This window comes from Hemicordylus capensis, chromosome 1 (assembly GCF_027244095.1).
Source record: "Hemicordylus capensis ecotype Gifberg chromosome 1, rHemCap1.1.pri, whole genome shotgun sequence".
Taxonomy (NCBI): domain Eukaryota; kingdom Metazoa; phylum Chordata; class Lepidosauria; order Squamata; family Cordylidae; genus Hemicordylus; species Hemicordylus capensis.
The window spans coordinates 71,393,289-71,407,791 of record NC_069657.1 but is presented as its reverse complement, the minus strand read 5'-3'; the positions used below and the strand labels follow the sequence as shown (position 1 = coordinate 71,407,791).

Here is a 14,503-nt window from a genome sequence, read left to right as displayed (position 1 = left end):
CCTCTAAACCCAGCCTCTACGGAGTCCTTCCTCTAGTTGTATCCTAATCTTTGTTCTCCTCTTTTCTTCAATCCACTTTACCAGATGATTGCTTCTGCTGTCGCTTCAAACCAAGCTGTCTTGGATTGGGAAAAGTGATCATACTGTGGCTGAAGCCATAGTGGGATGGAGAGAGGCATTTGGATAAATGTCCCCCCCCTCCTTTTTTTTGAGTTTGCTTTATTTATTTACGAAATCTCAGGCCCCATCTTTCAGTCCCCAAGGCAGCCTACAAACAAATTCTATAAACAATGTAAAATAAAAGTTTTTGTATACTTTTTGAATGGTTTTAAACAAAATAGTAGCATCAAAACTAAAAACATCACATTAAAGACATCTAGGAACCTTCTACTGTCAATCAGCTTGTCCCAAAGGCCTTCATAAACAACCGCTGCTTCAGCTCCAGCTCTATTTCAGCAAGATGTTCTAGGAGGATACAGTGGTTAATGGAATGAAAAGCTTTGGAGGGCTCCAGGAGAATTAGCAGGGTTGCATTCTGTTTGTCCATTGACTGCTGCAGCCCACAATCCTGACCAAAGCAAATCCAGTCCTGAAATCAGGCTGGAATCTATATTGAAATCTATCTTTCCTCCAGAAAAAATTGGAACTGGGTAGCCACCATGCACCTGAGTAGCTTACCTAGATACAGAATATTTTAGTTCGACTGATTCTTCAGTTCTGAGGGATCTAATGAAGGTTGTTTAGTGAGATGGTGAGAGACATACTACAGCCCCGTTTCAAAGCCAAGACCCATCCGCACTAAGGCATCAATCACTCTCACCCACTCTCAGCCCAGATCCGGTCTTGGAGGATTCATATTTTCCATGTCAAGAAGGGCATAGATTGAGCATCCCTGCAGTAAGCCTCATCCCACTAAGAATTCAGTTAACATCTTCACAAACTGAAAACATATCCTTATGAACATTAAATGTTGGAACTATGCATTAAGCATTCACTTCATATCTGGAATCCAAGTTGGAATTAATGCAAGCAGTTTTGTTTTATTCATGTAGTGTGTTGTGAACTGAACACTAAGGACTAAAGAAGATTCCTCCAATTCACCCTAAGGTCCAAATTGTAGCAGACCTCTTAGTGCTCATAAAAATTATTTTGCTTGACTCTGTACAGATTTAATAATAACTCTACAGGCAGAAAAGTAAGACTTTGTTGCCAGAGGAGTAAGTCTTAAAAAGTGCTGCAGCCCATGTTTGGGCAAGATTATCACAAGTTTTCCTCCAGCATTTCTTTATCTGTCATCTCAGCCATTTCATTGCCTTCTGCTCCTCAGAAAACCAGGGAACATAATGGATTCTACTAAGCAGAATATGGTATCTAGGAGTGATCATATCAACTATTTTGAGTAATCCCCTGATTCCAGAGAGCCAACAAGGGGAATTGACAGGACCATCAACAATAACAGTAGAAAACTCCCTCAGAGCTGTCAGAAAACCAATCGGATCCATCTTCCTTTAAGAGCAAACCATTCAAATAGGTGCCTCACCTCTTCAGATTGTTGTTACACCCCTGCATGCCTAAACCTTAGGCAGTGATCTGTCCATGACAAAGTAAATATATACAAATCCACTACCCACAGATGACCTACTGTACTTTTTGCCCAGTACAAAACAGGAATTCAAGCAAATGACCTGTGTAGGGCTGGTTACAATTTGCGGCAAACCCATTAATTCTTGAGCCAATCCAGATAAGGGGACCTCAGCATGGATATCGATAGCTAATGGACTGGCCTTGATTTCAAGCATCTGTCCATGCTGATTAATCTTATGGGTAAATCAGACTGCTGATTAGCTTTGTAAACTCTTTTCCTGAGCATAGTGTCACTTGCTATTTTGCCTAATTAATTTTGTGAAACCCCAAAACATGCTGGCTTTCTCACTGGTAAAATAAAATGTTGGTTCTCTTGCATTTTGTGACATCAGCATCATGCCAACTGAGGATAACATTTCATGCATCTAATGAAGTGGACTGTCATCTACAAAAGCTTGTACTATAATAAGTGTGTTTATATTTTAAGTTTTCACAAGTCCCCCTGATTTTACTTTGTGTTTTTCCCCTTGAGAGGACTCTCTCAGCATCTCTCAGTACTAACCTTTGTTCCTTCAATCTGGGCTTTCTGAACAATTACTTAACTGATATATCTCAAGTTCTTTTTTTTTTTTTAATGTTCATTGCCTGTACATTCTTCCTTCCTATTGCCACTGATTTTTCCATTGGTTTTGGAGTTCTGAATCATTAACCAGTAAACAAAGCTTTTAAGAACTGCTAGGTCTGTTGCTAGGCAAAGTGTGAATATTTGACTAGAAGGTCATGCTACATGTAGAACAGGATACCAAATTGTTTTATGTTAGAGTTAGCAAAAATGTAACCAGTATCCCTTCTATAATTGTACAGCTCTTGATCACAGTACCAATAATAATGTATGTCTTATTCAGGAAAGTTCCAATTACCAATATATCTGCAATGGATAGAGAAGAACCACTGATGCAGATCATTCAGAGTCCTAATTCTGTTTCCCAAGACAGGAAGCAGCTCAGCTTGGAAAACATCAAGTATACCTTTTCAGGTAACTACCAAAAGGTTAAACTCAATATTGAATCTATAAGTCGTTTTAAATATTAGGGCATAAAGTAGAGCTAGAATTTGTTTTAGTTTTATTTTGTTCTTGAGTTTTGGTGTTAAATTACTGCAGTTTTGTTTGGATATTAATCTGAATGTGTTGGAGGGTGGAACTGGTATTGCACTCACCTAGCCTTCACATGTACAGTTCTGCACATGGAGGGCTCTCCACACAATAGTTAACCTACAGTTGGATGAATGGGGATTTTCCCATACATTATACAGAATATGTGAAGGTTTGGGCACATTCAATCCTGCTGTCTCCACTCCCTGACATACACTGCAGATAATATCTGAATTAGTGGACAATCCATTTGTGAGGCGTCTGTGTGCGTGTAAGGTACTGAAGGGCATACAGGATTTCCTAAAGTGTGTCCATATTTTAATGTGCACCTGTGCAAAGTTAGCAGAACTGCTGAAGAACACTTTTTTATAGCATGCCGTACCATTATGATGTTTTTGGTAGTGCTAGGAGTAGTAAATCTTGTGAGTGTTGTTAACAGTCCTAACTCCTTTTCAGTTCTTCTTCCAATACCATTTAAAATAGCATCACTTGTTTTCAAGGCAGTGGGTTAGGTATAAAGGGCAAAGTAGCAGCCAACAGTTGTTGGGACTACAGTTGGATACTGTGGGTGTACAGTACCCATAACTTTAAAACATTTTTTTACAAAGAGAAGAATATAATGCAGGTGTATTGTTTTAGTGAGCAACATAATTTAATAACTGAGCAGCAGAGAGATGTGATAAGCTGTCAGACATCTCCCTAGATCAAAAGAATAACCTGCCTTAGCATTTTTTAAAATTTAGAGTAGTGTGGATATGGTGATCATTCTAAATGCTTGTGGGGAGGCTGTTGACAATAGCTTGAGGGGGAAAGACATCTTGCAGATTCTTTAAAATGGTTGTGTGGGACAGCCTCTAATGATTCAATTTTAAATTAAACCATATAATAAATTGCCTGGTAAACATGAAACCCCTCCTGTATTCTACCAAAGAAATCCACAGGGCTCTGTGTGTACCAGAAGTCAAAATCGAGTCTTTCCAGATGTTGGTGGGTTTTCTTCTTTAAGCATACAATGATAGGTTGTCAGTTCAAATAATACCAAGGTGGAGAAGTGTCCAGTCCATTAGAATGGCCTCCGGACCGGTCTGGGCACATCCCTAACACCTACTACTGATGTCTAGCTTGTATTGCTTTTTACTGTAATCCCCTTTTGGGTGGGGAACCATCTTATTCTGTGTAAGCTCCTGAGAATGTTTTTGATGAAAAACAGTATATACGTGTTCTTAAGAAACATCTTTCTTTGAAAAGCAGGCAGCAGAGTACACTTTCAAAATCACACTTTAGGGAGGTTATAGGTGAAGAGAAAATGTTTTTAGGTATGGGCTTTCCACTCCCTTCCAGATAGAGACAAAGAAGAAGACATACAGTATGTTGTCATTGATCAATTCCAGAAAAAATTTGGTTCAGCAGTAAGTATAACTTTCTTTTACTTGAGATTGTTTGTTTTTTTCTTCATTACTTTGTTTTATTGCAATGGATACAAGATCCTACATTATTAGTCCACACTTCCTGAAAATAATTGACTGCTATCCTAGGTGCACTGAAATCTGTGGGACTTAAATAAAAGTAACGATATGCAAGATTGCAGCCATTGTTTTCTAGCCTATATTGAAATGTAAACCAGCAAACAAACCGTGTGCATTCAGTCCTTCATACTGATTTTGCAAGATTGGTATTTTTACCATCTTCATTATTCTGTGTTCTGGGCAATTTTGGACATTTTCTAGTGTTTATTTAAAGAGTTTATAGAATTATTTAAGGAATCCAAGACACACATTTAAAAATATAATTATTTTATTTTTGAATTTGTATATTTATATATATTTGCTGTTTGCACACGGTTTGTTTGCTGGTTTTGGTTTGTTCTTTACACGTGTGGCCCCTTTGTTATATGTTATATTGAAATGTAGGATCTGGATAGTGATCAGTTGCATTCATAACACTGGGTTCTGCGCCTGCGCAGTGACTTCACAGACCGATTAGCTAGCTCCTCGCTCCGCCCCTAACTGCCCTGCACGTGTTCGTGCTCTTCTCCACTTTGGCAGTTGGGGCGTGTCTCTTTCAGTTTCTGTTTGACCGCCATTGCGTCAACACCTTGGACAGTTAGCTCCTCGGCTAGTTAGTGAATTGATTAACGGAAAAAGGACTAAGGACTGGACTAGGATGACGAATAGGCTAAAACGAAAATTAGATTGTATTTGGACTTGAAATCGGGATTACGAATCGGATTCTAAAGCAAAAAAACGATCATTTCTGCGATGGCTGAGCCCATGTCGGCTAAAGACCGACCCAAGACAACTTTCAAACGCTGCTCACAGTGCAAGGCAAAGTTGCCTTGAACGGATTCACACGAGTCCTGTTTATTGTGTCCGGGGGAGCAGCACAACCCAGCGGGTTGTAAGATTTGCTCGTCAATTTCAAAACAAACATTGAAAAATCGGGCGCTGCGGCTCAGAGCGGCGCTCTATGATGATGCTCTCCGCCCACCGACTCCAAGGCCGTCGACCTTGATGTCAGGAACCACCTCGATGTCGGCCACGATGTCGAGGCCGGGCACACCCACGCTGTCGAGGGCAAGCGCTCCGTCAGTGGACCCTGCCAGCAGGTAGTCTAAAGCCACTGTGATTACGGAGTTCAAACAACCAGCTGACACCAAAAAGAAACGTCATCGACATAAGCGGCACAAACAAAAATCATCAACAGAGGAGGAACGGGAGCCTTCACCTCCTCGGAAGCGGACGAAGAAGACTCGAGTTCATAGCCGCACTCCAACTCCGCCGCCACGCCGATCGGATTGCGAAGATTGGGACTCTGCGGAATCGACTGCTTCGACGCCGTGGGACTCTGTGTCAAGGAGCGATCAGAGTCTACCAACACCTATGGCGCCGCTATCGGTATCGATGCCGACAGTCACACCACAACAGCTAAACGCGCCAATGTTTGCGACATCGACAAGAGACTTGGTATCTGCTTCAAATTCCCCATCACAGGGCACATCGATGTCTATGGCAGTGTCATCCACTCTAACTGGACTACCAGGCTCGGTATTGAACTCGGTATCGAGGACCAGTACGGGGCAGACTTTGAGGTCGAGGGATGCATCGATATCTGAAACACAAGATCAGCATCGACGGTGTGCGATGGAGCTCACTCCGGCACAAACCCCGCTGGTATCGCCGGCCGCGACTCCAAGGCAGGAATACAGGACTGAGGATTACCTGGACTTTGGGGAAGATGCGGCAGAGAGAGAGATGGCTGCGGGATTGGGGGCAAGACGAGACTTGTTGGCCCTTTTGGAATCAACAGATACAACTCCAACAGAGTCTACGTTTCATGGCTTCCAGGAGCGGGGAGCCAGGGTTCTATCGGTATCGAATACTCCATGCTCAATGCTGCCGGTACCGAGAACCCCTTCAGCCTCACCACAGCGAGTGCCTCTACATCTGTCGACAGTGTTCCGACCAGTACAACGTGTCTCGGCAGCCACTAGCCCGATGCAGACTCCAAGACCTATAATGGTGGATAGGGCTGCAACCACCAGACCATCTCCGATGTTTGTTCGCCCGCCATCGTCGTTGACTGACCAGCGGGTAGCACCGCAAGTTAATAACTCCTGCGGGTTCACTCACGCTCCCCCAGTGGTTTATCCGGCGGACTATGCTGATTATAAGATTTGGAAAGCGCAACAACAATTGGGTGCTGCATCTGCCTGCCCTGCGTTAGTGCCTACCACTGGGACTTTAGCTGTCAGCGCTCCAGTAAGAGTAGCTGCCCCTGCAGCAAAACAGCAACCAATGGTACCGGTAAGTCCTTTGGGAGTGCCGGATTCTGGGGATGCAGACTCGTCAGAAACATCGGATTCTGAAGAGGACGACCCATCAATACCGGAGGAACCACTGGAGCCCGAACTACCATCTGGCGTAGCCCCGCACACTTCGGTTTCGCCCTCAGAGGAGCTAAAGGCGTACCATATTCAGATACGGGAGATGGCGGAAGCTTTGGGCCTTGAATTGAAACAACCTGAGCTGGACCTAAAAGATCCTGACTATAATATGATGGCTCGTGCTAAAGTGTCTCACCCTGTCTCTTTGCCCATGATACCGGCAATAACTAAAGCAGCAAAGACTGCATGGGAGGTCCTGCAAACATCAACAGCGACCTCACGTAAACTTGAGAACCTATATAGAGTGCAAGAGACTGACAATGACTACCTTATGAAACACCCAGAGCCAAATTCATTAGTGATAGAATGTGCCTCTATGAGGGGGGTAGCTCGACATTCGACGCCTGGTGATAAAGAAGGCAGGAAACTAGATGTCCTGGGCCGAAAGGTCTATGCCACATCGAGCTTGGCAATCAAGATTGCGAATTACTCGGCTTGCTTGACAAGATATGGTCATCACATTTGGGACACGCTGTTCCAGGACTCAACAGCGATGTCTCCAGAGGAGTTTCAAGAGAACTGTAAGAAAACATATGAGAAGGCAACGGTGATTACGCGTCACCTATTAAGCACGTTTAAACATGCGGCCGAGACGGAGTCACGGGCAGTGACAACAGCCATAACTTTACGGCGCCATGCATGGCTACGATCGACTAATTTACAACAAGACATGCGCGATAAGGTAGAACACTTACCTTTTGATGGCAAAGGCCTCTTTGCAGAAACAACTGATTCTACTATGCAATCGTTGAAGCAGTCAAAGTTCACTGCCAAGACTTTCATGACTACAGTGAGTGGCGGGCAATCGTCAAAGTTGCGCACTTATGGGCGCCAGCAAGGCCGTTCCAGATTCAGACAGGAGAGAAGGGACTACAAGCGACAATATAAGCCTTATCAGAGAAATAAATCCTATATGCAACGAAACCAAAGGGGACAGAAACAAGGCAAGGACCAACAAAAGCAGTCTCTTTGATGGGATGCTCCATCCACCTCATCTGCAGCCAATTACACTACAAGCTCAAACACCCAAGGCCCACAACAACGGCCTTGTGCAGGTCAGTGCTACCATCAAACTGGCCAGTCACGCTCAAGCGTGGCACAATATAACATCAGACCAATGGGTATTGAAGATCATAACGTGTGGTTATGCAATAGAGTTCAAAGCTTTGCCACCTTTCCAAGGGATAACCTACACCAGACCAACCCAGGTCCTAATAGAGGAAATACAAGTGTTGTTGGAAAAGCAGGCGATTGTACCGGTGAGGTGGGTGGACAGAATGCAGGGATTCTATTCCCGATATTTCCAAATCCCCAAGAAAGATGGGGGAGTAAGAGCAATAATGGACTTGAGATAACTGAACTTATATGTGGATACAAGGAAGTTCAGAATGATAACACTGCAGAGTATCTTGCACCTACTGGTGCAGGAAGAATGGGCCGTCACCCTGGACCTGAAGGATGCCTATTTTCATATAGGTATTCGCGAAGGACATCGCAAGTACTTGCGGTTCACCGTAGGAGATACAGCGTACCAATATCAGGTTTTGCCGTTCGGCCTATCCACAGCGCCACGAGTATTCACCAGAGTCATGGCAGCTGTGGTCGCTTACTTAAGAACCAATGGGATAGTGATATATCCGTACTTGGACGATTGGTTAATCGTCAGCAACGAAAGAGAAGAGTTACTTTCGCAAGTCCAGTATGTACTCGCACTTCTGAAAGACTTAGGAATCATGGTGAATTTAAAGAAGTCCAGGCTAGACCCACAGAGACAGGTCGATTACATCGGGGCGATACTGGACATGCAGGACAAGAAGGCTTACCTACCACAGTCCAGGTATACTCAGATCAAAGAACTGGTGCAGATGTTTCAGCAACATCCCAGACAGAGGGCAGTGTCGGTTCAAAGGCTGCTGGGTCTTATGGTGTCATGCAATGTGATGGTGTACAACACGCGTCTGCATATGCGAACCCTGCAGACTTGGTTTTTTAAAAACTTTCACCCAAATCGAGACAGCCAACAAAAGTGGGTTTCACTGCCTCGGGCAGTGTTGAAGTCTCTGAAGTGGTGGACAATTTCAAGCAATTTACTGTCGGGCGTGTCTTATCGACCTCATACACCGGCATGCAGTATCACGACGGACGCCTCCCTGCAGGGTTGGGGGGCGCACTGTCTACACCATCAGATACAGGGACAGTGGTCGGAGCAGCAGGCAAGAAGACACAAACTACCTGGAGCTCCTGGCTGTGTATTTGGCGCTGAAAGCTTTTCATACACTACTACACGGGAAAGTAGTGCAGGTTCGGCTGGACAACACCACGGCGATGGCTTATCTGAACAAGCAGGGAGGCACAGTTTCACGGGCGCTATGTGTGCTGAGTCAAAACATCTGGAATTGGTGTGTGCCTCAGAACATCCCTTCTCTCCTGTCTGAATCTGGAATGGCCTTGCTGGCGCCCATAAGTGCGCAACTTTGACGATTGCCCGCCACTCACTGTAGTCATGAAAGTCTTGGCAGTGAACTTTGACTGCTTCAACGATTGCATAGTAGAATCAGTTGTTTCTGCAAAGAGGCCTTTGCCATCAAAAGGTAAGTGTTCTACCTTATCGCGCATGTCTTGTAAATTAGTCGATCGTAGCCATGCATGGCGCCGTAAGGTTATGGCTGTTGTCACTGCCCGTGACTCCGTCTTGGCCGCATGTTTAAACGTGCTTAGTAGGTGACGCGTAATCACGCTGCTGAGAATGTCCAAAAGAGTGTACCACAGGTTCCCAAGGCGCTCCGATTTGTTGTCACAGAGCTCTGGGGCAATACAGCACCCACAAGTGGACACACTGCGACTCACGGCGTGGCGCATAGGTTATTGAATAGGATCCTACTAAATAATAGAAAGAGATCAATGCGCCGCAACTATATGAGTAAGTGGAGATGGTTTAGGCAATACGCCAAAGAGCATGGCTTCTTCCTGAGGAGAGCCACGGTGACTCAGGTACTCCTTTATATGACTACACTAAAGATGACAGGGCTGGCTAATACTTCCTTGAAGGTGCACTTGTCGGCAGTCTCATCGGAACATAAAGGATGGGGCGAAACCACAGTTTCCCCCCATCCAAAATGCAAGAAATTCCTCAGGGGATTAAACAATTTGTACCCACCGGTACGACGCCCGCAGCAACAGTGGGACTTGACATTAGTGTTGCGGGCAATGACTCATTCTCCATTTGAACCTATGTCTGCAACTACTTTGCAATTACTGACCTTAAAGACTGCTTTCTTAATAGCAATCACGACAGCATGGAGAGTGAGTGGGCTGGCTGCCCTTAGGATGGACCAACCATATATGCAGATTTATCCGCATAAAGTCTCTCTCCGTCTAGATCCACGTTTCCGTCCCAAAATAACATCTGATTTCCACATCAATGCGGACATCGTTCTGCCAACATTCTTCCAGGATCCAAAAACCAGCCTGGAAAAAGAGATGCATGCTCTGGATGTGCGCAGGGCGCTGCTATATTATCTGGATGCCACGAAACATCTACGAAGTACGAAAAAGCTGTTTGTGTTATACACGGGAACATCTAGAGGGAAGCCTGTCTCCCGTCAGCAACTGGCACAATGGATTGTGCAGGCCATTAGACTGGCCTATACTAGTCAGGATCGGGTGCCACCAGGGACTATCACGGCACACGCTATGCGGGCCTACGCTTCTTCGGCTGCAGACTTGGCCGGTGTGCCGCTAAAGGACATCTGCAGGACCGCGACTTGGATGTCGGGGCAGCCCTTTATACGGCACTACGCAATAGACCTCTGCCAGTCAAAGGAAGGAGAGTTTGGGCAGAGTGTACTGAAGCGGGTCCTGCCATAGATGATGCCCACTGCCGTGACGGAAGCTGGCTACTCACCCAGTGTTATGAATGCAACGGATCACTATCCAGATAAACAGGTTGCATACCTGTAACGTATGATCTGGAAGGGATCCGTTGTATTCATAAGACCCGCCCGAACCTCCCCGTGGATAATGGGCAGGACAAGGTTGAAGCTAGAATGTGAAGATAAGGCAACTGCCGGTCCTCCAGAAACTGAAAGAGACACGCCCCAACTGCCAAAGTGGAGAAGAGCACGAACGCGTGCAGGGCAGTTAGGGGCGGAGCGAGGAGCTAGCTAATCGGTCCGTGAGGTCACTGCGCAGGCGCAGAACCCAGTGTTATGAATACAACGGATCCCTTCCAGATCATACGTTACAGGTATGCAACCTGTTTTTATATCTACCCTATAGACAAAACAGATTTAATAGTCATTGCCTAAGCCACCTAATGGCACAGCGGGGAAATGACTTGACCAGCAAGCCAGAGATTGCCGGTTCAAATCTCCACTGGTATGTTTTCCAAACTATGGGAAACACCTATATCAGGCAGTAGCGATAAAGAAAGATGCTGAAAGGCATCATCTCATACTGTGCAGGAGATGGCAATGGTAAACTACTCCTGTATTCTACCAAAGAAAACCACAGGGCTTTGTGGTTGTCAGGAGTCATCTGTCACGCCCTTGAGCTCCGACAGCGAGGAGGAAGGGGAAGCTGTCAACTTTCCAGCCGATTCAGGAGTGTCTGAGGGGCAGAGCCCAGCATAAAATGTTGAATTGTAAGTTGAGGGACCTCCCATTTTTGCTCATGCTGTAAAATGCCATATGTGTTTATATCACTGTATGTATAAACATTAATACCCAAGGGACTGAAGCCCCAATTGATTCCTTACACTTAGTTGGCCATCTATCATATCCCACTACATTTGGACCATGCTTGTTTTAAGCATCATGCTTGACAAAGGCAAGGTTCCATGTTATATAGCCTGTTTTCTACTACACCTGCTCCTAGTAATTTCTTTTCTTCCCCTGTTCTCATTAGATGTTGCATATCAAAAAGCAAAATGTTTGTAGTATAGCAGCAGAAGGTGTCAGCCTGTGTCGTCATGGAAAGCTCTCTTGGCTGCAGGTAAGAAGCCAAAGTAATTGAGAGAACGTCATCTTCTTAATGAACCCTGCCGCCTGTTAAGATAATCTGGGGAGGCCCAGTTGCGGTTGCCACCAGCTCAGTCGTTGGTGACTCTAAACCGGGCCTTTTCTAGGGTTGCCCCTGGACTCTGGAATGCGCTTCCTAGAAATTAGGGTTTCCTCATCTCTGAATTTTTTAAGAAGGACCTGAAAACATACCTGTATAGTCAGGATTTTGGTTTATAGTTGTAAAGCTTTAGGTTTTAGAGTTTTTAATCTCTATTTTAAACTGTTCTAATTGTGTTACTATTTTAATTGTTGTGTTTTTAGATTGTGTGCTGTTCTGGGACTTGCATATGGGGTGGTATAAAAATGTGTTAAATAAAATAAATAAATGATTACAATTTTATTTATTTTATTAACACTTACCTTGCAGTTTGGAACTCTTAAGTCAAAAACTTTGATTCCAGGTATATTAGGCAATAATTTTCCTTGTAATCAACAAATATTTAAAATATTTTGTTTTTCACTATTCTGTAGTTCTCCACTCTTTCTCCCCCACCCCTCTACACTTTTGTATTGCTGTCTTATCCTTTAACATAAGGATTGAGATCTAATAGATTATGTTGGGACAATTTACAAGCTTTAAAGTTACTTTGTTTCCTGGTGGGGATAGGAGAGTTGGTTCTGTGGTTGTAGGCCCTAGCCATTAGTTGCAGCCACTAGCTGTAGGCCAGGTTGCCCTAGTGGTTAGGGCTAGTTATTTACATGGCCAGGTATTGGTTATGTGTGTAGCTCAGTCAATTTTTATTCCCTAGTTCCAGCAGCAACACTTATATTTGTTCAAGAGAAAGTACAGCATGTAAACCTCTTCCCCACTTCAGAACATGCCTTACAAGTGTTGCCCTTTGTCTGAAAATCTGTTATGTAATTATTGTGATCAAGTTGATTCCTTATTGCACACTTCCTAATTGTTTGCAATTAGAGAAAATTTGCAATCTAATCCTAACTTTAACAGTAAATCTTGCTGATTTCCATGAGATTCCTATCTATATATTTCTTTTATGCATAACCGTCGATAATTCCATGCATGGCAGCTCTCACAAGAGTTCATGAGCAGCTGCCCAGATAGCGACAGGGACATGGGGAGAAAACAGTGATGGTGGCCGGCTGCGGGCCAGAGATGGGTGGTCAGCAAGCCAAAGAAGGCTGCGGGTGGGAATAAGGTGGTGGTGCAGGTGGGTGGGGAGGGAGGGAGGGAGGAAAGGAGAGAAGACGATGGCCGGCAGGCGGAGAAGAAGACGGGGTGGGGAGAGAGAAGGCAGCGGGGGTGAAGAAGGCGGCGGGGGTGGGCAAAAAAACAGAGGCAGGGCTGGGGGGAGACAGCAGCAGCGAACTAGAGGTGCAGATTGTCTGTGCCTGGCCCAGCTAATTTAATATATTTTGAATTGGAATATCATACCAGAGCCAGAGGAGGAGGGGGAAGTTCACTGGAGTGAATCCTTGACTGCAAGAGATTCACAGTAGGCTGCCAGTATCCACTTTATTTTAATGTGAGACAAACTACTCTTTCCACATAAGATTCCTGCAGGAGGTTAAAGTGACAAAACCTTCCCTGGAAGGGCTGAGCAGTCCTAGGCCTCAAAAGGCATGTGTCTAATGCAGACCCAAATTGAAGAGTAGCACACTTCACTAACAAGGGTTTATTATTCGGTTAAAATAATTGTTTTCTTTTAACCTAATAATAAACCCTTGTATGCAATAAGAATAATTGTCTTTTCATAAAGTAGATTATAAGAGAGAGTTTTTTCATTAACCAGGCAACTCAGATTTCAAGCAATACAATAAAGGAAAATAACTCCCCTCACATGTCTAACTAAATTGGTCTCCAACTTATTACTCACAGGCTGTGGCCTTCCCATTTCCTCAGCAGTTCTCAGCCAGCTGCTTCCTCAGGGTACTCCTGGTACAAAACTAACAAACAGAACAAAGCTTTCTCTTCAGTAGGTGGCTATGTGTAGTTTCTGCCCAGGCCTCTGAATTGGTTCTTCTGTTTTGAATTTCCTGGGCTTTTTCCCTTATTAAGAAAGGCCCACCCTCCCAGCAGTTGCTCTAAGTGAGGCCTAGTCCTTCCTCAAATCCTTCCCATCCCCCGCAGCGCGCGCTCTCCCCCCTTAATAGTCTCCCCAGTTACATTCCAACTGACCTTAACCATCACAGGTTCCTCCTCCTTATCTGCATAGGGAATCCCCACTGGCCAATCACCATGGTGCTTCTGCTGTCACAGGTTCCTTCTCCCTATCTGCATATGGAATCCCCACTGCCCAATTAGGTGCTTCTGCTTGCAAACTCTGTCAGCCAATTGCCTCCTTTCTACCACGTCCCCACGCATGGCCCTTCTTGGAGAATTAATAATATAGATAATATTTGGATAAAATAACAGACCTGATTAATGTTGGTCTTTGACTTGCTTGCTTATTTAATTATTGATTTTGATTTGATTTGATTTGATTTTTATACTGCCCTTCCGAGCTGGCTCAGGGCGGTTTACAATTAAAAAACAGAAATCATTAAAAACAATTAAAACAGAAATACAAATATAAACACCAATTTAAAAACATCTTAAAAAACAATTAAACTATCAAAACAATTAAAACCCTGAAAACCAGGTTAACATTAAAACAATTAAAACTAATTAAAAACCCTGAAAGGCCAGGCCAAACAGATGGGTTTTAAGGGTTCTCTTGAAGGTCAGTAGAGAATTAAGATTATGAATTTCTGCTGGGAGTGCATTCCACAGCCCAGGAGCAGCTACAGAGAAGACCCGCCTCT

General features: G+C 44.4%; 1 protein-coding gene across 9 annotated transcripts in view; it reads left to right on the top strand.

Annotated features, from left to right (window-relative positions):
* EXD1 (exonuclease 3'-5' domain containing 1) overlaps window positions 1-14,503 on the top strand; it is a 57,303-nt gene that overhangs the window by 30,411 nt on the left and 12,389 nt on the right. For all 9 annotated transcript variants that reach the window (XM_053285813.1, XM_053285812.1, XM_053285809.1 and 6 more), the window contains 3 exons: window positions 2,490-2,620; window positions 4,079-4,146; window positions 11,586-11,672. In XM_053285813.1, coding sequence (XP_053141788.1) covers window positions 2,490-2,620; window positions 4,079-4,146; window positions 11,586-11,672 — 286 coding nt within the window. The remainder of the gene's footprint in view (window positions 1-2,489; window positions 2,621-4,078; window positions 4,147-11,585; window positions 11,673-14,503) is intronic.